Source organism: Jaculus jaculus, chromosome 19 (assembly GCF_020740685.1).
Source record: "Jaculus jaculus isolate mJacJac1 chromosome 19, mJacJac1.mat.Y.cur, whole genome shotgun sequence".
Lineage (NCBI taxonomy): Eukaryota > Metazoa > Chordata > Mammalia > Rodentia > Dipodidae > Jaculus > Jaculus jaculus.
In genome coordinates, this window is record NC_059120.1 from 53,901,036 (window position 1) to 53,923,602 (window position 22,567).

The 22,567-nt window shown below is 51.1% G+C and overlaps 1 protein-coding gene across 4 annotated transcripts; it reads right to left on the reverse strand.

The window, feature by feature from the left end:
* Positions 1-1,533: 1,533 nt before the first annotated feature.
* Positions 1,534-20,930, reverse strand: Sv2a (synaptic vesicle glycoprotein 2A). 4 transcript variants are annotated; one of them, XM_045138783.1, is made up of 13 exons: positions 20,829-20,930; positions 15,247-16,217; positions 12,972-13,152; positions 10,947-11,098; positions 10,700-10,833; positions 9,885-9,974; positions 9,532-9,642; positions 9,221-9,309; positions 7,394-7,558; positions 7,061-7,194; positions 4,959-5,165; positions 3,772-3,931; positions 1,534-2,954 (listed from the first exon to the last, which is right to left on the reverse strand). In XM_045138783.1, exons 2-13 carry the CDS (start codon positions 15,869-15,871, stop codon positions 2,771-2,773), a joined length of 2,232 nt encoding a protein of 743 aa, XP_044994718.1. In that variant the 5' UTR covers positions 15,872-16,217; positions 20,829-20,930; the 3' UTR covers positions 1,534-2,770. The 4 variants fall into 4 exon arrangements, with proteins under 4 accessions (XP_044994718.1, XP_004659164.1, XP_044994717.1 ...); XM_004659107.2 differs by lacking the exon at positions 20,829-20,930 and adding an exon at positions 20,267-20,394; XM_045138782.1 differs by lacking the exon at positions 20,829-20,930 and adding an exon at positions 20,176-20,223.
* Positions 20,931-22,567: the final 1,637 nt, after the last annotated feature.

Genomic DNA, 22,567 nt, shown 5'->3' on the forward strand with positions numbered 1-22,567 from the left:
CCCAGGTTTGATTCCCCAGTACCCAGGTAAGCCAGATGCACATGTTGGTGCAGACATCTGGAATTCATTGCAGTGGCTAGAGGCCCTGGTACGCCCATTCTGTGTCTAGCTGCCTCTTTCTGCAATAAATAATGGACCCTGGCATGTCCATTCTTTCTCTCTGTCTCTAGTAAAGTATATATGTTAGATATTTTTATTTGCTTATTAGAAAGAGACAATGTTGGTCTTGAATAAATAGATGGGAATTGAACCTGGGTCCTTAAGCTTCGCAGACAAGTGCCTTAGCCACTAGGTCATCTCTCCATCCCCTAAATATATATTTAAAGCCAGGCGTGATAGTTCACGCCTTTAATGCCAGCACTTGGGAGGCAGAGGTAAGAGGATATTGCCACGAGTTTGAAGCTGCCTTGAGACTATATAGTGAATTCCAGGTCCAGCCTAAGCCAGAGCTCAAAAAAAAAAAAAGGATGCCGAGCGCGTGGTTGTGCACGCCTTTAATCCCAGCACTCGGGAGGCAGAGGTAGGATTGCCATGAGTTCAAGGCCACGCTGAGACTACAGAGTTAATTCCAGGTCAGCCTGGACCAGAGTGAGACCCTACCTCGAAAACCAAAAAAAAATTTTAAAAAGGAAAAAACTATTCCAGCCAGAAGGCATAGTGGCACATGCCTTTCATCCCAGCACCTGGGAGGGAGGCAGAGGTAAGGAGGATCCATTAGACTACAGAGTGAGTTCGAACTGTGAAAGTAGAGGCCGACATAGGAAGCAAGTGTGAACATGCCCTGTGAACCTGGCCTTGGAGAAGCGTCTCTCTCGGTAGGGTCACACTCTAGCCAGCCTGACCTAGAACTCACTCTGTAGTCCCAGGCTGGCCTCAAACTCGATGCAGGCCTTCTATGTCTGCCTCCAGTGCTGGGATAGATAGACCACACCCTGCAATCCTTTCTCTACTCCGACGTTGCTCGCCCAGGGCTGTCAGGTGGAGAGCTGGGCTGTGAGTGGAGGGGCTGGAGAAATGACTCAGCGGATAAAGGCACTTGGCATGATGGCCTGAGTGTGACTCTCCAGTACCCACATAAAGCCAGATGCACCAAGTGGGGTGTGCATCTGTAGTTCATTTGCGGTGGCAAGAGGTCCTGGTGCGCCCATTCTTATTGGGGAAAAAAAGAATGAGTGAATAAGCAGGCACAGACACATGGGATTTTTAGGGATTTATTTCCTTTTATTTTTTTTTATCAGTTATTTTTCATCTCATTTTTCACGTCAATGGAGTCAGGTTTCGGGTTCCCCAGGAGGACAAGATAGATGGATAGACTCCTTGGGGTATGCGGGGGGGGGGGGGGGGACGGAGGGGGTCGCGGGGCTGCGTCCAGTGAGTGGGTGAGGGGAGGGGCACACACCCGTACGCTGGGCACTAGAGGAGAGGCAGTCCTTTGAGCACAGACACCAGAGATAAACAGTCACCACCTGGTTCAAGGTCACAGAGTTGGGGACTGACCACAGGGTGAGTACTAGACGCAGCCTGAAGAGGGCGAATTTGTATTATTTTTTTTTTTGTGGCTATTTTCACGTGTTGTTTTTTTTTTAACATTATACAAACAGCTAAAAACTAGAACACATCACAGCTACAGTGGGGTAGAGGAGGGCACCAAAGAAAGCGGCCACACAGAGTACGGTGGGACAGGGGCAGTTGAACCTACAGAGGCTATTATTGTGAGGAAGGGCGAGGTGGCGGAACTGAGGCTTCTGGTCCCTGCGTTTTAGCCGTCCCTCCCTCGCTGCCCCTGCTTCTAGAGGAGTTGCCAAGAGAGCCCCTGCTTTCCTGCCCCAGCCCCTCATCTCCTTGTGCTTTTAAACCTGCTCATCCGACCACCTGCCTGGCACTTTTCCTTTCCAGAGGCCTGTGAGGAGGCCCCTGGCTGTGCTCTGGTGGGCAGGTGTAGCCTCTCAAAGAGGAAGGAGAGAGGTCTGGTGAGGTGTCCTCTGGGCCCCCCCCAAAGGTAGGACTCTTTCCCCTAGCCTGACCTAGGGCTCCTCTCTCCTAGGCCCAACAATGATACAAAATTCCAGGAGGTACTATGAGAAGCAGGGTGTGTGTGTCTGCTAAAACTACCCTTGGCTTATATGTTAGGACTGTATAGTGGTACCCCTACCCCGTGGCACATACCCACACAGTCCTGATGAGCTGCCTCCGAACTTAAAAGAATATAAATAATCAGAAAGCTAACTTAATAAAATCCAGGCTTCATGCTTGAAGCCTGACTTGGGTAAGTGGAGGCCAGGGATCTGAGGTTTATTGCTACTCCCCCAGCACCCTTGGGAGGTTAGAGAGCACCCAAGGGCCCTCCTGACAATTTATTTTGGTCCATGGTCTGCACCAAGCCCCGGCCCCCAACACAACCATACCTGTGGTTTCACCAGGGCCTAGGAACGGAAGGAAAGCAGGAAGCCAGTTCTGGAACCCTGGAGCAGGGCAGCAAGGACCCTCACTAACACCAGGGGAGAGAAGGATCTCAACCTTCTCCTTGTGCAAAGTCGAGTGATAGGAGGTGGGGAACGCCATCCCCAAACTGGAATGCAGGGGCCTTCCCTGTAGTCCCTGCCCATGTTGGGGGGAGGAGGGGTCACACACATGCACACACACGCATACACAGCTAAAACACCAAACGGGAGTGAGGCTCTGAGGGCCAGGATGGCAGGGCTGGGAAGGGTAGAAAGGAGTTATTGGTCTCACAGTGTGCCTGCCAACTCCAGAGCCCCAGAGACCCCCCTCACTGCAGCACCTGCCCCCTGGTCTCGGGCAGCTTCAGGGCCAGAGAGCTGCCGAGGGCGAGGGCAGCTGAGGCAAAGAGGATAGGGGCGGCCTTGGTGATCCCCACAAAGGACGTGAAGATGCTGATTCCCAGCACGGCGGCCAGCTTACACAGGGCGTTTAGGAAGCCAAAGGCTGTGGTCCTGCTCAAGAGTCCGCCATCGGTGCCACATCACGTGCAGGGAAGGCCCGGATGGAAAGATTTAAGTGGGTTGGGAAGTGAAGTGCAGGAAGTCGTGGGGCAGCGCACAGGAGGGAGACAAGGATGGCGGAGAGGTCAGGGAGGGGAAGGCAAGGTATCAGAATTGGGAAATGGAGAAAAAAAAAAAATGAGGTTAGTATGACTGCAATAAGTAAATGTAAAATCTAGCAGCTCTTAAAACAAAAAAAACTCAGGAAAAAACAGGGCTGGAGTTAAAGGCACTTTTTTTTTTTTTTTGAGAGATGATTTAGTCATTAAGGTACTTGCCTGTAAAGCCTGAGAACCCAGGTTCGATTCCCCAGTACTCACATAAGCCAAGTGCACAAGGTGGCACATGTGTCTGGATTTCATTTATCGTGGCTGGTGCACCCATTTTCCCTCTCTCTCCTTCCCTCCCTCTCCCTATTTCTCTCTCAAATAAATAAATTTCTTTAAAAAAAAAATGACCACCCAGGCTGAAGAAATGGCTTAACAGTTAAGGTAAAGGCACTTTCTTGCAAAGCCCAATGGCCTTTTTCCATTCCCCATCACCCCTGTAAAGACAAATGCGTAAAGGGGAACAAGTGGCTGGAATTCTTTGGCAGTGGCAAGAGACCATGGCATGCCCATTCTCTCTCTCTCCCTCCCTCAAATAAATCAATAAAAATTTGTTTAAAAGCCTCAGGAACGTATGTCCTATTCTTAAAGATGTTCTTTCCATTCAGTCTCCTGCTTCACCCCACTTCTCACCTGCCCTCTAGGCCCTAAACCCCAACTACCTTTTGTCCGAAGGATAGAGTTCGACAGTCAACACATCCAGCGCGTTCCAGGACGCAATGCTGACCCCCCCGAAAAGACAGAGCAGAGCAATCATGGCCGACTCGCTATTCCCAAAGGACAAGAAGAAGCAGGAGACGCACGACATCACGCTGGAGCCAGCTGGAACCAGGAGAGGAAAGAGCATTGGACCTCACCCAGGACCCGGCTACTGCCACCAACTGGCTTTGAGACAGCCACAAGTGACTCTTCCTCCTCAGAGTCACCGCGAGGAGAGCACTTCAGCTGCCCTTCGTTTTCCTTGCAGCAATCTTATTTATAAAGTGACCGCCACTTATGAAACAGCAACCGTGGGCCAAGCAGTTTGATGCTTTTCACGTACTAATCTAATCAAACGTCAGCTCTGTGAGGCAGGTACTGTTACCACTCCCTGGCAGGGGAGTGCCAGGCTCACCGAAGGCAATGTGCCCACAGTGAGTGGTGAAACTGAAAAAAAAAAAAATCAAGCTGAAGCCAGGCGTGGTGGCACACGCCTTTAATCTCAGCACTCGAGAGGCAGAGGTAGGAGGATCGCTGTGAGTTCAAAGCCACCCTGAGACTACAGAGTGAATTCCAGGTCAGCCGCCTGGACCAGAGTGAGGCCCTACCTGTGAGGATGCGGGGGCTGAAAATCAAGCTGTTTGGGCTGGAGAGATAACTTAGCAGTTAAGTGCTTGCCTGTGAACCCTAAGGACCCCGGTTCGAGGCTCGATTCCCCAGGACCCACGTTAGCCAGATGCACAAGGGGGTGCATACGTCTGGAGTTGGTTTGCAGAGGCTGGAAGCCCTGGCGCGCCCATTCTCTCTCTCTCTCTCTCTCTCTCAGCCTCATTCTCTGTCTGTCTGTCTCTCTCAAATAAATAAATAAAATCAGAACAAATTTTTAAAAAAATCAAGCTGATAACGTCAAGGCCTGTGACCTACCCACTCATTATTCTGCCTGTCTGTTTTAACCCTGCAGGAGCTTCTTGCCAAGCTCACCCTATTCTGCAGTACCCCCTAAACAAAACACAACAGGAAGAAGCCCCCTAGCCAGTCTTCCACTGCCCAAGGTGAGAAGCCTGCTGACAGCCTGTCCCGGTCCCCGGGGTGCCTCGTCAGTCTGACCGGTAGCCATCCAGCGCCCCACCACCACCACACACACACTTACCGAGCATCCTGAGCCTGCCAATCTTGTCCATGAGCAGCGCAGACACGATATTCCCAGGAAGCACTGCCAGTGTCCCCAGGAAGCTGACAAAGTAGACCATGTAGGCACCTTCGCCTGTCCCTGTCACATCTAGCGGGCAGCCCTCCTTGTTATGCAGGAATGTGCTGTTTACCAGCCGGCTGTTCACAAACTTGTACTCAAACAGGTCTAGGAGTTAAGAGGTCAGGATACACACAAGACAAGACCGTCAGCCAGTGCCGATGGCTTAGGGATCTGGATTGGTGGAGGTTAGTGGCGGGAGGCTCTCCACATTGTCCCAGGCACTCATTGCAAAGCATCCAATCATATCACCATGGGAACTAGAAATCTTTACAGCAGAAAGTGACCATGATCTCTCAGCAGTGTGACTGTTCCCAAGGCTTTAATAGTCTTGTTCTTGCTTTTTGTTCTCTTTGTCTACCTGAACTGGAAACTGCTTCTTAGAAAAAATATTTTGGGGTTTGTTTGTTTTTTTTCAAGGTAGGGTCTCGTTCTAGCCCAGGCTGACCTGGAATTTGCTATGTAGTCTCAGGCTGGCTCACAGTGATCCTCCTACCTCTGCCTTCCAAGTGCCGGGATTAAAGGCGTGCGTCAATCCCAGCACTCGGGAGGCAGAGGTAGGAGGATTGCCATGAGTTCAAGGCCACCCTGAGACTACAGAGTTAATTCCAGGTCAGCCTGGAGCAGAGTGAGACCCTACCTCGAAAAAAAAAAAAAAAGGCGTGCGTCACCAGGCCAGTTTGGATTTTTCTTTTTTTCTTTGTTGAGGTACTAGAGATTAAGCCTAGTGCCTCACTCATGCTAGGCAAGTGTTCTGCCACGAAGCAACACCCCCAGCTTGTTTTGAGACAGGATCTCACTAAGTTCCCCAGGCTGGCCCCAAACTCACTCTGTGGTCCAGGCCAAGTCTTGAACTTGCGGTCATCCTGCCTCAGCCTCAGGAGTAGCTGGGATTACAGACCTGTGCCAGCAAACCCAGCTAAAAAATGACCAACGCACTGATCCCTAGCCTTTTCTTCACGAAATATTCTTTTTAACCTTCTTTTCCCCAAAGACGGCTTTGCATAATTTTTGCCCTTTTCAAACATACAGTAATGGGCTAGCTAGAGAGATAGCTTAGTGGTTAAAGTGCTTGCCTGCAAAGCCTAAGGACCCAGGCTCAATTTCTCAGTACCCACGTAAAGCCAGATGCACAAAGTGGCACATGTATCTGGAATATATTTGCAGTTAAGGCCTTGGTGTGCCCATTCTCTCTCTGTCCTTACAGATACTAAATAAATATTTTTTTTAAAAGGCTGGAGAGATGGCCTAGCAGTTAAGGCCCTTGCCCGTGAAACCTAAGGACCTAGGTGCAATTTCCTAGAAAACCACATAAGCCAGATGCTCATGGTTGCACACACATCTGGAGTTTGTTTGCAGTGGCTGGAGACCCTGGCGTGCCCATTCTCTCCCTCCCTTCCCCCCCCTTCCACCCTCTCTCCCTAATAAATAATGTTTAAAAAGAACTACTGAGCCGGGTGTGGTGGTGCACGCCTTTAATCCCAGCACTCGGGAGGCAGAGGTAGGAGGATCGCCTTGAGTTCAAGGCCACCCTGAGACTAGAGTTAATTCCAGGTCAGCCTGGACCAGAGTGAGACCCTACCTCGAAAACCCAAAAAAAAAAAAAGAAGAAGAACCACTGGGACCAGCCATGCCTTTAATCCCAGGAGGCAAAGGTAGGAGGATCTCTGTGAGTTCGAGGCCAGTCTGAGATTCCATAGTGACTTCCAGAGCAGCCTGAGCTAGAATGAGACCATACCTCAAAACACCAAAAACAAACAAACAAACAAAAAGAAAATGTGTAGTAGTCTTACCACGCTGAATTCTTATAGTACATAAATAAATATTATTATATTTCAATTATTATGATTTCAGCCCAAAGCAAAGGTTGTTGGTGGTAACCAGCAAGCTGTCCCGGGGCTCGCACGGGCTCTCAGCTCGCGAACCACACAGGGAGTGAAGAGGGTCTGCTCGGCCCTTGCGCTCGCGCCAGATGCGCCCCCCACCCGGGCCCCCCGCCTCACCCGTGTTGTAGAAGACAGTGCTGATGAAGGTGCAGTTGCGGAAGAACGTGTTGCTGGACGTGACATCCTCAAAATAGCACTCCTCGAAGAGGGAATCCTCAAAGGACACGGACTTCAGACGCAGCCCAATGAACCTGCAAGATCGGGCTGCTGAGATGTCGCCCCCCACCCCCACCCCCCAGTCCCCATTCAGCCCCCTCCCCGGAGAAGAGCCCGCAGACACCTGTCCCAAACCTGAAACTCATCGGAGAAACAAGGGGCAAGAAAGGGGACCAGGGGAGGGGTGGGGTCGAAAGGCTGCTCCCCCAGCACACACCGCCCCCCCCCCCGTACTTGTCATTGAAGTACTGCCCCCCTCGGTGGATCTGATTCTCCAGCGTGAAGTTGAAAGTCACGTGCTCCACGCGCTCCCCCGGGAACACCTTGGTGCGCGCCGCGTAGTCCACCGCCTGCAGGTGGCGGATCATGTCGGGGAACCACACGGTCAGGCCGTAGTAGCTGCAGAAGCGAGAGCGACGCGCTCAAACGCGGGCCCGGGGTCCGCGCCTCGGATTTTAGGGAGAGCTGAGCCACCCGCTGTGTTCCTTCCTTCTTCCCCAGGCCTGCCCTCCTGTCTAAAGCGCCTCTGCCAACTCAACGCCGACCCCTCCGTCTAATTCCAGTTCACCCTTCGGGATTTAGATCCCCATCCCCAAGTCACAAGTGTTCCAATAGCGCTCACACTAGCTTTACAGCTAGTTAAAAAAAAAAAAATTACACACACACACATACGCGCGCGCACACACACACAAAGAGGCTGGAGAGATGGCTTAATAGTTAAGGCGCTTGCCTACCAAGCCTAAGGAACCAGGTTCCATTCCCCAGTAACCACGTAAATCAGAAATGCACATGGTGTCCTATGTGTCTGGAGTTCATTTCCTGGCATGCCCATTCTCTCTCTCTTTGTTTCTTTATTTCTTTTAAATTTTATTTAACTTTTTATTTTTCGAGGTAGGGTCTCACTCTAGCCCAGGCTAACCTGGAAGTCACTATGTAGTCTCAGGGTGGCCTCGAACTCACGGCGAGCCTCCCACCTCTGCTTCCCAAGTGCTGGGATTAAAGGCAGGCATACCACGCCCCACGTCTAGCTCTCTCTGTTTCTCTCAAATAAAGTAATAGTATATATATATTCCCCTTGGGCTGGAGAGATGGCTTAGCGGTTAAGGCATTTACCTGCAAAGCCAAAGGACCCGCATAAGCCAGATGCACAAGGGGCACATGCATCTGGAGTTTGTTTACAGTGTCTGGAGGCCATGAACACCCATTCTCTATCTGCATCTTTCTCTCTCCCTATCTCTCTCAAGTAAACAAATAATATATATATATTTAAAATCTCTTAAAAAGCCAGTTGTGGTGGTGCACGCCTTTAATCCCAGCACTCAGGAGGCAAAGGTAGGAGGCTCGCCATGAGTTCAAGACCACCCTGAGAATATAAAGTGAATTCCAGGTCAGCCTGGGCTACAGTGAGACTCTACCTCAAAAACAAAACAAACAAACAAACAAAACTCTTGAACCAGGTATGGTGGTGCATGCCTTTAATCCTAGCACTTGGGAGGCAGAGGTAGGAGGATAACTGTGAGTTCAAAGCCACCCTGAGAATACATAGTAAATTCCAGATCAGCCTGCGTTAGAGTGACACACTGCCTCAAAAAAAAAAAAAGGTCTTATTTATATATTTGAGAAGGAGAAATAGAGAAATAGAATATGGGTGTGCCAGGGCTTCCTGCCACTGCAAATGAACTCCAGACACACATACCACTTTCTGCATCCAGTTTTCTGTGGGTACTGGGGAAATAAACTAAGGCCAGCAAGGCTTTGCAAGCAAGCGGTTTTAACTATTGGGCCATGTCTCCAGCCCTTATAGCTAATGTTATCTATTTCTGAGCAAAATATAAACTGACTAGGACATATCTACTGCATCTCAGCACATTACATGGCAGAAATTAAATACTGGTCGGCTGCATTACAAGTGTGGTGAGTGAGTGAGTGAATATATGAATTAGAGGCCCTGGCGGAGCACCGAAGATATGAACAACAGCTTCCCTCATTATTTATCTCTTCACTGCCAATGTCATCACCTTTCAGCCCACACACCTCACAGCCACCACATGCCACCCTTACCTGAATGACATGGTGAACCATACACCCATCATCATCAGAGTGATGCGTCGATATTCTGGATTAAAACAGGACAGGAAGTTCCCCCAAACCTACAAGGGACAGAGCAAAGGCGGAAAGTGGCTACATGAACTTTCAGCACCCACAAACCCCCATTTTTCTGTCTTTTCACTTCCTTTCAGTTCACCTTTACACTCCACCCCAACACACACACACACACACACACACACACACACACACGCACGCACGCACACGCTCTAACCCTCACTTCACTTCCTCCACTCCCTTCTCTCCGCCCTTCCATCCCCCATTACCTGTCCCCCCAGGCTCAAGGCCCGGACCCCCCAGCGCTGGTACCAGGTCCCTGTGTCTGACTGAATCTCAATCAGCTCATCCTCCTGATGAATCGTTTTAATGTGGGTTACCTGCCATCAAGAGAACAGTCAGCGCCGTAACTCTGGATTTCCCAACCCACCCCGAGTGCCTGTGTCTCTCTGTAGCAGCAAAACGGGAGGCAGGGAGGGGGTGGACACGATACCCTGAGAACGTCACTGAGGTAGAACATGGCCTTAGATGATAAGGAAATGGGATATCCAGAAAGGGGCCAAGTGGGGGCTGGGTCTTCACGGGGCCTGGGGGCGTGCATGGAGGGTCGTCCGTGACTTACTGAGAAGACTCTCTCAGGATGCCCCTTGGCTCTCATGTTGGTGTCATGAACTTGCTTCAGCACCATCCAGGCCTCATCATGCTTCCCATTCTAAAGCCACAGACACAATCCCGACCTCTCAGATCCACAGTTGCAGAGACCCTGACCTCCAGTCTGTTTTCCAAAGTCTCAAGACATAAAAGGTTCCTGCCCCCCACCCCGCCACCCTAACCTATGGGTGCGCATCAGCCCAAGCTGGGGTGCAGTATGATATCATAGACTAGGGCAGGAGTCGGAGTGGGGTGGGGAGGTTCTGGGGGACAAACGCATGTCTAGGTACTAGGGAAACGGAAGACGAGGGGAATGACGGGCAGATGTGTGGTCAGAGAAGGGGCCACATCTTAATCCTGCTCTTCCCAGGAAGAGAGAGAAGTAAAGGGTAGGGGACCCTAACTTGTGATACAAAGTCACGCCAGGGACCCCCGCCTGCAAAATCTCAAGCCCTCAGTTCAATACATTTCCTGGCGTTTCTACCACAGAACCTCTCCACAGACACAGTCTAAGACAAAGCAAGTGTCCCAGAGTATAGACACAGGAAAGAAGCTGTCACAGGGACACACCAAGCCCATGGTGAGCGTTGAAACCCGGGGCCCAGCCAGGTGTGGTGGCGCACGCCTTCAATCCCAGCACTCGGGAGGCAGAGGTAGGAGGATCGCCACGAGTTCGAAGCCACCCTGAGACTCCATAGTGAATTCCAGATCAGCCTGGGCTAGCGACCCCACCTAGAAAAAACAAAAACAAAACAAAAAAAAAAAAAAAAAAACAGGGCCACTCACCTCCAGGAAGAAGCGGGGGCTCTCGGGCTGTGTGGTCAGAGCCCCGATGGCAAACACGGAAGGAAAGGCGCAGACGAGAACAAAGACCCTCCAGCTATGGAACTGGTAAGCAGATCCCATCTGAAAACTCCACCCTAGCAGACAGTACCAGCATGAGCACACAGGCCAGGAGCTGAGGGACTCCCAAGACAGGGAACCCAGAAGAGCAAGGAGGAGGGAGAGTCGGGGGTGGAGGGGGGAAGCTCACCATAGTGGGGGATGATGGCCCAGGCCATAGCAGCTGCATACACTCCACCAATCATCCAAAACATACAGAGCCAGCTCAAATGCTCCCCACGTTTCTCCTGGGCCAGGAACTCCGAGAAATAGGAGAAGACAATGGGAATGGATCCTCCAATCCTGGATAGCATTTCAACAAGTCAGTATTAGGGGCTAGAGAGATGGCTTAGCAGTTAATGTGAATGCCTATGAGTCCTAAGGACTCGGGTTCGATTCCCCAGGACCCACGTAAGCCAGATGCACAAGGGGACGCACACATCTGGAGTCCGTTTGCAATGGCTGGAGGCTCTGGCATGCCCATTCTCTCTCTGTCTGTCTCTCTCTATTTATCTGCTTCTTTCTCTGTCTCTTAAATTAATTAATAAAATATTTGCAAAAAGTTTCATTTTAAAAAAAGAAGTCAGCATTAGAAAGTACCCATTTTTATGATTCCCTATCCAGTGTTCTAACTTATAACTCTAGTCTTGAAGACTTCTTAATTCTTTTTTTTTTTTTTCTCATCTCTATTTTATGTTATTTACAAGCAGAGAGACTAGCCACATCAGGGTCCCCAGCCACCACAAACAAACTTCAGATGCCTGCACCATTTTGCTGGCTTTATGTGGGCACTGGGAAACCGAACCCTGGTTGTTAGGTACCTTAACTGCTGAGCCATCTCTCCAGCCTATCTTGTGTTGGTGGGTTTGTTTGTAAGTATATTTTTCAAATGTTATTTATTTATTTGAGAGAAAAAGTGGAAGAGGCAGAGAGAGAGAGAGAATGGGAGCATCAGGGCCTCCAGCCACTGCCAAAGAACTCCAGACTCATGTACCACTTTGTGCATCTGGCTTATGTGGGTACTGGGGAATTGAACCTTGGTCCTTAGGCTTTGTAGGCAAGCACCTTAGCCACTTTTTTTTTTTTTCTGAGTCTCACTCGAGCCCAGGATGACCTGGAATTCACTATGTAGTCTCAGGGTAGCCTTGAACTCATGGTGATCCTCTTATCTCTGTTTCCCAAGTGCTGGAGTGCTGGGATTAAAGGCGTACACCACCACTTCTGGCTCATTTTTTAAAAATATTTTATTATTTATTTGCTAGGAGAGAGTGTGTGTGCCTCTAGCCACTACAAACAAACTCCAAATGCATGTACCACTTTGTGCATCCGACTTTACATGGGTACTGGGGAATCAAACCCAGATCATTAGGCACTGCAGTCCAGCACCTTAACTGCTGAGCCATCTCTCCAGTTCCTAATCTTGGAGACTTTTAAACACTCTACCTCATACATAAGTCCCTATAAACTCCCCTCACTGCCAGGTATCAAGCACCCATCTTTGGGACAGCAGAAAACAGGCCAATTGGTCTCAGCATAAGGAAAGGAACAAACATTGTATCTTGAAGGTGACTAACAATATAGCACAGAGAGAGTAAGAATTCAGATGCCAGCCCAGGTGAGGGTTAAGCAAGGTTTCTTGTCAAACTCAGGAAATATGTATACTCTGGGAGCATTATACTCTAGGATATCCCCTGGCTGCAGAACAGGAAGTCAATCTTGAAATTTCTTGGTATATGCTAGGAGTGGCAGTTTGGAATGACATGGGTAGGGACTCTCTGGACTTGAGAGTGTCTGGGGGGCAGGGAATAGTGTCTTCCGGCCTTTCCTGACAGAGACCCAGAAGGGAGAAATACCCCCTCCCTCAGGCTCACTGAGAAAGGATGTAGGGCCCTCTGGGCCTTTTTGTAGAGATAGGTTCAGAAATAGAACTAGAGATGGGGTGGAGGGCTCAGGAGTAGGCTCTCATGGAATGAATGGTATTTCGGGTGGCGGCAGACAGGCCTTGGACAAGGAGAATCTGGCCTGAAGTTAGTAAGGTACAAGACTGGCTCATTCATTCAATTCGCACGTCTTTTAAGGTATATCCTCAATGCCTGGCACTGGACTGAGCCCCAAAGACAAAGCAGTGACCAAAGCCCAGCCCTGTGTTCCCAGGCTTAGGGTATGGGCAACTCACCCGACCCCAGAAAGGAGGCGACAGAAGAGAAAAGTGCCATATCCCTGGACGAAGGATGAGAAGAAAGCGAAGACGCTGTTGACCGAGAGTGAGATGAGCAGACACTGCCTCCGACCCAGCCGATCAGCCAGGCCTCCCCACAGGAAGGCTCCCACCATCATGCCCAGGTACACTATGAGGCCTGTGGGGAGGGAGAAGCAGGAGGCAAGAGGAGGATGAGCCCAGCACACCTCAGTTCTCCAGCCTTACAGGAGCTGAAACTCCTGCGGCACAACCGATCACGGTCTGAAGAACTTCTAGAAGCTGAATCTACACAGAGATGAGAGTGAGGGAGAGAAGAATTCTGTGAGCAAAGATGTTCGGTCACCTCTGCAGGCCCGAGATTCAAAGGCAGTCGGGTAGCTAGGCCTCTCTCTCCCTCGCCACTCTGTCCCTCCTCTCTCCCCACTCTCCCCTTCCCTTTCCATTCCTCCCCACCCCCAGCTCACCTGAGAGACTGCCTAGATGCCTCGATCCCCCCCTAGATCTTCTTGACCCTCCCAGGATTTTTGTTGTTTTTTTTAAAAAGATTTATTTTATTTATTTATTTTATGTATTTTTATTTTATTTTATTTTATGCTTTTTCGAGGTAGGGTCTCACTCTAGTTCAGGCTGACCTGGAATTCACTATGGAGTGTCAGGGTGGCCTTGAACTCACGGCGATCTTCCTACCTCTGCCTCCCTAGTGCTGGGATTAAAGGCGTGTGCCTCCATGCCCGACTTTATTTATTTATTTATTAGAGGCAGACCCAGAGAGAGAGAATGGGTGTACCAGGGCCTCTAGCCGCTACACATGAACTCCAGATGTATGCGCTACCTTGTGTGTCTGGTTTCCATGGGACCTGGAGAATCGAACCTGGATTCTTCAGCTTCGCAGGCAAACGCCTTAAGCTATCTCTCCAGCCTACCCCTCCCAGTTTTGATTCCCCAAAAGCAGTAGGCACATTCTTGTTCCTCAAAGGGACTCCAGCACAAAATCCATCCTATAGTTTTCCAGTTCCAATATTTCTATGTATTTCAATACTCCTAAAATCCCCAAGTTCGGGCTGGAGAGATGGCTTAGCAGTTAAGTGCTTGCCTGTGAAGCCTAAGGACCCCGGTTTGAGGCTTGATTCCCCAGGACCCACGTCAGCCAGATGCACAAGGGGGCGCATGTGTCTGGAGTTTGTTTGCAGTGGCTAGAGGCCTGGCACGCCCATTCTCTCTCTCTCTCTCTGTATCTGCCTCTTTCTCTGTCGTTCTCAAATAAATAAATAAAAATGAACAACAACAACAAAAATTCCAAAACTCATTGCTTCTTTCATAAAATCAGTGTGGAAATTGACCTCCAAGATCATCTAGGGATGGAGAGATGGCTCAGCGGTTAAGGCACTTGCCTGCAAGGCCTAATAGGGACTCAGGTTCGATTCCCCAGTACCCACGCAAGGCTAGATGTACAAGGTGGAGCATACCTCTGGAGTTCCTTTGCAGTGGCTAGAGGCTCTGGTGAGCCCATTCCCTATCTATCTATCTATCTATCTATCTATCTATCTATCTGTTTCTCTCTCTTTCTCTCAAATAAATAAATAAAATACTTTAAAATCATCTGCTCCAAACTTTGCCCATACCAAAGACCTGCCCAAGGCAAACAAACCCTAGATCCTTTCTCAATGAGTCTGAGGGAGGGGTAATTCCCCTCCCCCCCCCCCCCACTTTCTGGGCCCCTGTGAGTAAAGTCCAGAAAAAAACCAAGCCCAAAGAGTCCCTACGCACATCATTCCAAACTTCCCCTTCCCAGTGTACACCAAGAAATTCCAATATTGACTTCTTGTTCCTCAGCCAGGGAAAACCCTGAAAAACTAACAGAGAACTTTAACAACAAATAGTGGCCTAACCCACCAATGGCCATATCCTGCAGGATTAATAAAGCGAGCCATCCCCCACCCGCCCAGCAGCCCAAGCCCCAGAACAGCCACGGTCCCCCCCAACCCCCAACCCAAGCATCTCTTTCACATCCAATGTCATGGGCCCAAATTCCAAAAGAGAGAGAGAGAGAGAGAGAGAGAGAGAGAGAGAGACTGTGCGTGTGTGTGTAGGGATGCTGGGGAGGATGGCTGAGCCTTGAGGATGACTGAGCCTTCGGCAGGCGTCTTGGAAACAGGGTTGTCAGGAAGGGAGAGACAAGGATGGAGACAAGGTGTTGCCAGGGTCCCGGGGCAGGGCGGGGTGGGAGAGCCCAGGCTGGTGTCTTGCTTACCCAGCATGCCCTTGTTGGAGTCGGACAGGCACATGTCCTTCTCAGCACTGGGCAGCACGAAGCCCACCACGAACACCTCAACCCCGTCGGCCATCAGCGCCAGGCCCAGCACGAAATAGAGCGTCCACTGGAAGCGGCCGTGGCCGCACTCCCGCAGGATGGTCTCGTACTGCTGGGCCAGCTCTTCGCGCTCTTTCCGCCGCTGCGCCTCCCCGCGGCCCCCAGGGGGACCCTCGCCGTCACCCAGGGCCCCCCGCGCTCCAGCCAGGGGCGCCCCGTCTGCCATGCGCTCGCCCTTGCCCGCAGACTCTGCCCGGGGGATGCCCTGGTATTCCCCTTCGTAGATCTCATCGTCCTCGTCGTGGCCCTCGGTGGCATCGCTGGACGCGCCCCCTTCCTCCTCGTCCTGCGCCCCTTCCCCGCGGTAGTAGCCGTCGGCCGGGGCCGGGAAGTCGTCGTCGTCGTCGTCCTCCTCCTCGAAGCGGGAATAGGACCGGCGGGAGTACTCGTCCTGGACCCTATCCAGGCCCTTCACCACCTTCTTGGCCGCATGCTTCTTGACCTCCTTGGCGATGTCCTTGGCCCCGCGGATGAAAGCTGCCCGGTCTCGGAAGCCCTCTTCCATGATGGGGCCTGGCCCTCTCTGCTGCTGCTGCTGCTTTTTTTTTTTTTTTTTAAGATCTTTTGTTCAAGGACTGGTGGTCAAGAAGACCCCCCCTCCCCCCTCCTTCCCCCGAGTCTATCTGAAGAAATGTATCCAGAATCTTTGGTGTTGGCCCGTGAGTCCACAAGGGGCAGGGGAGGAGGGGAAGATGTTTGGTGCCCACCCAGTTCAGCAGGGTGAGAGAGGAAGGGAAGGGGGCGGCAAGGGGGTAGGAGAGGGAGGGGGAGCCAGGTTGGTGAGGCTCGGCTGGGGAGCCAGGGTATTCTAGAAAGGGCTGCTGACTTCTCTAGCTGGAGCCTCCGGACACCTAGGACAAGTAAGAGAAAAAGAGAGAGAGAGAGAGAGAGAGAGAGAGAGAAGGTGTGAGTCCTGGATGGTACCTGGACCATCTGGGTCATTTAGATACAAGCCTCTTTACTTGGGCCTCCGAGGCAGGGCCCATGTGGACTGGCTTGAGTTGGTCACCTACCCTACGCCTCCATATGGAGTTCAGCCTGATTGCAATGAAAACACGGGAAATACGAGAAACAAGAACACTTAGCTCTTGCTAGACATGGTGGTGCACACCTTTAATCCCAGCACTTGGGAGGCAGAGGTAGGAGGATCTTGGTGAGTTCAAGGCCAGCCTGAGACTACATAGTGAATTCCAAGTCAGCGGGGCCAGAGTGAAATTGACCTTGAAAGAAAGAAAAAAGAAAAAGAAAAAGGGCATTGGGGGGAACGTGAACTGAAGAGATGGTTCAGCTGTTAAGGTGCTTGCCTCCAGAGCCTAATGACCTAGGTTTGATTCCCCAGTCTCATAAGCCAGACACACAAAGTAGAGCATGCATTTGGAGTTCCTCTTGCAGTGGCTAAAGGCCTTGGCCTGCCCTTCTCTCTTTCTCTCTCTCTTTCTCACACTCTCTCTCTCTGTCAAACAAATAAAAAATATTTTTTAAAAAGGGGAATGTGGGCTGGAGAGATGGTTTAGCAACTAAGGCATTTGCCTGCAAAGCCAAAGGATCCGGTTCGATTTTCCAGGACCAACATAAGCCAGATGCCCAAGGGGGCGCATGCATCTGGAGTTCATTTGCAGTGGCTGGAGGCCCTGACATGCCCATTCTCTCTCTCTCTTTCCTTCCCTCAAATAAATAAATAAAATATATTTAAAAAGAAAAGGATGAACGTAAGGGTTAAATGACATAAAGCATATATGCTAACCATAGTACCTTCCTTCCATGTGGCACTATTGTGGTGACAGCGAAATGGCAAGATGTCCTATATGTCCCCGCAAGGTACCACAAGAGAAGCCATTTCTGCATGCCCTGTAGGATAAGCTGCAGGAAGGAACGCTGGTATGTGCAAAGTACATGATAGCTGAAGTTCCAAATTCTACTCGCTCACTGCTCATAAGCAGGTTGCTTAACCTCCCTGAGTACCAGCGCCCTTACGTGTAACTGAAGGGTAGTTAAAATGGGAGAATCTATGTCTCAGAGTCGGTGTGAAAATTCGATCTCACAGCAATCTATAAATATTAGTTTGCTTCCTTCCTGTTGTGGTGGTTAATAGCTCAGAATGAACTGTAATTTACTATGTAGTCTCTCAGGCTGGCCTCGAACTCACAACGATCCTCCTACCTCTGCCTCCTGAGTGCTGGGATTAAAGGCGTGCGCCACCGCGCCCTGGCTTTTCTTTCTATTATTGAAAGGGATGGAGCCCAACAGGGGCTCGTACTTAGCTGGTCCTGCCAGGATACTACCAAGAACCTTCTAGGTTTAAACTAGTTCTAAGAATTGGCCTCCATCATGTCCCTCCAGACCAGCAAGGGAAGAAGCCCAAAAAGGGAAGACCTGGAACCTGAGTAGAAGAGACAAAAAAGAAGATGGCCAGCTAAGAAAGAGAAGCACTGGCTACTGTCACCTTCCTTCAGAATGTCCTATGTGAGCTCCCCTATTCACTGGTGGATGGGAATGGAAATGACTGATCCATATCCAATGTGAGGGTCTAAGGTCTACATTCTTGTTTTGTTTTGTTTTGTTTTTTTTTTTGGTTTTTCGAGATAGGGTCTCACTCTGGTCCAGGCTGACCTGGAATTAACTCTGTCATCTCAGGGTGGCCTTGAACTCATGGCAATCCTCCTACCTCTGCCTCCCGAGTGCTGGGATTAAAGGTGTTCGCCACCACGCCCGGCGGGTCTAAGGTCTACGGTTGGGCCTCATTCCTCCAGGACCTCTCTTCCTAATCCTCCCTAATCCCTTTTGCTTCTCCAGAGTCAATGAAAAGGAGCCCACAAATACCGCATTGCGTAGGCGGCTAGTGGAGAATGAAGGGGGCCCTGAGCCTCCCCCCAACCAAAAGAAAAAAGAAAAGACATCTTCCAAAGGGAAGTATAGGAGGAGGCAGGCCTAGATTCACAGCAGAGATCAATCCCCTAAAATAATCCTACTCCCACCCATCCAGAGCCTTCACTAAACGTGACACGCACACCCACACATACACACCCCAGTAGAAAGGGGGAAGTAATGCTGATTCAGAGAGAAACACTGGCAAGTCCAGCCTTACCCCTCAGGACCAGATGTAAGCAGTGGGTCACAGTGACCAGAAGCAGTGACCCCTATGTCACCTTCTCTTCTTCATGGTTCAAGGATCAACCATCCTTCATGAAAAACAGGGAGCTGTGGAATCCCCTCAAAACAAGGAATTTGGATTCTCTTCCTTTCTCTCCTAACCATGATCTCCCCAAACCCTGATGGAAGCTTATGGACCCACCAGGAGCCATATCCTGTGTTGACGCTGCTTATAGCCTGGAGAGGTAGCAGCTACCAGAGCCAGTAGGAACAGCAGTATATGATGGCTCAACAGCCAGCTCCCCTAAGGCCAACAGACCCAGGAGGGAGAGAAAGAAGACAAATTCTTTAGCTGGTGAGGAAGTGTTGCTATTTTTAGCCCCCAGAGCAGCACAGAGTGACTGATTCTGTAGGACAGACAACGCTGGAGAGGTGGAGGTTAAAGGAGACAAGATTGGGGTACATTGGGCCCTTTTAAGACTGGCAGGCTTCACCTGAGGGGAGGAGGGTGGAAAGGGCGCCTAGGGGGATTCTCCAGCAAATGTTTCCTTTCAGGACCACTGCTCAGCCTAACCTCCCACCAAAGGCCCCGATTTTATTTTTATTTTTTGAGGGGGGGGGGACTTAGATTTCCAGCCTGCCATAGTCCAGGTGACAAGGTCATTAAGAAGCAGTTATTTATCAAAATGTTCCAGTGGGAAAGGTGGGGGGGGGGGGAGGAGGTAAAATGTGGGAGGTGCCAGAGCGCCCCTCCCCCTCTAGCTGGATGATTGACCCTCAGCTCCTCCGCAGGACCCACCAGGTGGAGTATCCCCTCTTCCCTACATCCTACCCCCTAGGTTCTCAAGATGGGAGCACCCACAGTTTTGAAAGAAAATAATAATAATAATAATAATAATAATAATAATAAGCGGAGTGTGAAGGGAAGGGGGCGATCGAGGTGTCAGCTGAGAATGAATGCACTTCCAGAGAGGCAGAGAGGCGGGGAGAGACCCCCACACGCAGGGCTTAGAGACCACCCCGTACCAGGATTTGCCAGCGACCCTCACCCCCAGGGCGCCTCAGCCAGAATGAACCCGAACTGCTCCTCGGAGCATCTTCCCCTATGCTTGCGTCCAGCTGCTGGACAAGAGCCCACCGTGGCTCCGCGCCCCTCCCCCACCCGCCACCGGGAGTAATTGCCTCCAGCCCCTTCCCCACCCCCCCCCCACACACCCGGCCACACTAGCACCTGATCGCCTCCCATCCAGGCCTCCCCGGGGTTTCCGTTCATTATTCCTTATCCCCTCCATCTTTTTCACTGGCCCCTTACTCTTCTGCCCACCTCCCCCCTCCGCAGCCCATCCAAGTCCAGGCAAGCGGGCTGAGGCGGCATCCATCCTCGGGCCCCAGCCAAGGTCATTTATCATTCATTCTGTGAGGGGGGGGGCGCGTCAAGGTGAGGAGGGGACTAGAGTTTGCAAGAACCCCATCCTACCTAATAACACCCCCCACCACCACCAGGTTAAGTCACCTCCAAAGAGTGCGATGGGGACTAGGCTAAACGTAGAGGGGAAGAAACCATCTTCTCCATACATACATACATGCATGCGTGCATTTTTATATCTATTACATAGACATCCCCAAAACAACTGAAATAAATGATCATTCCCCAAACCCATTCTCCTCCCCCCCCCCCCACCACCACCTCGACCCTTGCAGCGGGGACAGTCACCCTACCCCATAAGCAAAGCATCGGAGACTAAAATGGCTGCAGAGCAAGGATGCTTCTGCCAGGGGCGGGGTGACGGTGGAGAAGGGGGGGTCTCACCTGAGCGGGCTTCCCCGGGTAAGGGAGTCCCGGGTGAGGGCGGGGGTCTGGCCACCGTGCAGAGGCGGCAGCGCCGACTGCTCCGGGTACCAGGGGAAGCGGCACTGCAGACCTGCCCCCCCCACCTCGGCCCCGCCTCCGATCCCCCCCCCTCCGCTACTGAGCATCGGGAGAGACCATTGTGGGGGGGGATGGATGGGGAGATGGGGAGGGAGTCAGGACACGCGGAGAAATGATGAAGGGGATGGGTGGAGGGAGGGGAAGATTGTCACGGGGACGGCTGGAAATGACAGTCTCTCGCAGCCCCTTCCTCCCCTGGCCAAGGCTGAAAAGAATTCGAGGAAAAGACGTTCATAGCGAAGTGAAGGAAAGGCAAGAGGGGAGAAGAGAAAGGGAGGTGATGAACGAGGCAGCCCCTTCCTCAGCAGCCCAAGCCCAGAGTGACTGGGGGAGCCAGGACTTTCGGGGAGCTTGCGCTGCCCCCCAAAACACCTCCTTTTCCCCCTCCGCCCCGGCTCCCAGCGGGGTTTCTGCGCGCAGCCCTCGCTCAGCTCCGGTTTACCTGGCTACCTGGGAGAAAACAGAGGTGGCCAGGTGTATTTTCTAGACCCAATCTGCCAGAGGAGGCGGAGACTCCCGATCCCGGTCACCAGTCTCCTCCGGAAACAGTCCAGATTGTTTATCTAGTTTATTGAGATGGTCTAGATTGTTTATCCGGACTGTGCCCTCCTCCTCCAGCGATGGGAGCCGAGGCCTGCAGTGGGGACGCTTAGGGAGGGGGGCTCTTGTCAACACATCTGAAGCACGGGGCACTTCCCTTTCCATCTGTTTACTCCAGTGATTCAGAAAGCCACCCCCTCACCCTCCTTCCCCACATTCTTTCTCTCCTCTCAACCCAATACATACTTAGAGGCACGCACACATACATACACCCACATTTCGGCTTTCCGGGAGCGAACTGGTTTGTGTTATTGTTGTTGTTGTTTTTTCCCCCCGCATCTGTCCCTGTACCAACCACCTGGACTCAAAGATTCCAAATCTACTACCCTGTGACCATGACACTGTCCAGGACGTGGCAGTTTGGATCAGTTTACTCCAGGGACAGCCTTGGGGTAGTCTGGACAAAGGACTGACCAAGGGAGTACAAAAAAAGGGGCTGACCTGCATTTCCACTTAGCACGCACTGTTGGCTCCTGGCCAGGCTCCCCGCCTCTGTGGCCCTCGGTCTCTGCTATGGACAACTTGCTGCATGCAAGTCCTCTTCAGACTGAACGCTGCATGGCTGGCTGTGTTTCAGGAAGTGTGGCTTCAGGATGCTGAGACAGAGCACAGAGGAGGCTCAGAGATGACATTTCAGACATTACCTTGACCACCGCAGGCTGCAGAGATGGCCTAGCAGTTAAGGCCCTTGCCTGCAAAGCCAAATGACCCAGGTCCGATTCCACAGTACCCACGCAAGCCAGATGGACAAGGTGCTGCATGATTCTGGAGTTTGTTTGCAGTGGCTAGAGGCCCTGGGGCACCCACATTCTCTCTCTCTCTCTCTCAAATAAATAATAAATTTTTTAAAAATAGCCAAATGACCAAGGTTTGATTTCCCAGTACCCACGTAAGCCAGATGCACAAGGTGGCACATACATCTGGAGTTCGCTTGCAGTGGCTGGGCCTTGGCGCACCCATTTCTCTCTCTCAAATAAATAAATAAAAATAGAGCCAGGCATGGTGGCACATGTCTTTAATGCCAGCACTTGGGAGGCAGAGGTAGGATGATCATCATGAGTTCAAGGCCACCCTGAGACTACATAGTGAATTCCAGGTCAGCCTGAGCCAGAGTGAGACCCTACCTCAAAGAACCAAATAAGTAAATAATAAAATATTTACGTTGACCACTAACAGCGATGTGAGACTGAGTTATGGAGGCCACAATGCTGAACTTTGGGGAAATACTTGTGCCAACCAAGTAAACAAATTACTGAAAGTCACAATAAATGTTAACTAACCATAAAAATATAACTGCCACCCAAACTGGAAATTCATGTCTGTGTCCAGTATGTTTTCCCTGCGAAGCCAAAGTCACAATCAGAGGATTTCTATGTCTGATGGCATCTGGCCATCCCCAATAAGGAGTCCTGCCAATGGGTCCAAAACCTCTTCCTGGCAGCAATCACCTTACCTCTGCGCTCCAGGCAGCCTTGCCAAGGCCCTGGGACTACTCTGGATGCGATGGAGCAGCTCTGCCCACGCGGGCCTCAGGGACTCTTTGCTGGGCTTTCATTGATGATTCTTCCTAAAGTGAAAACT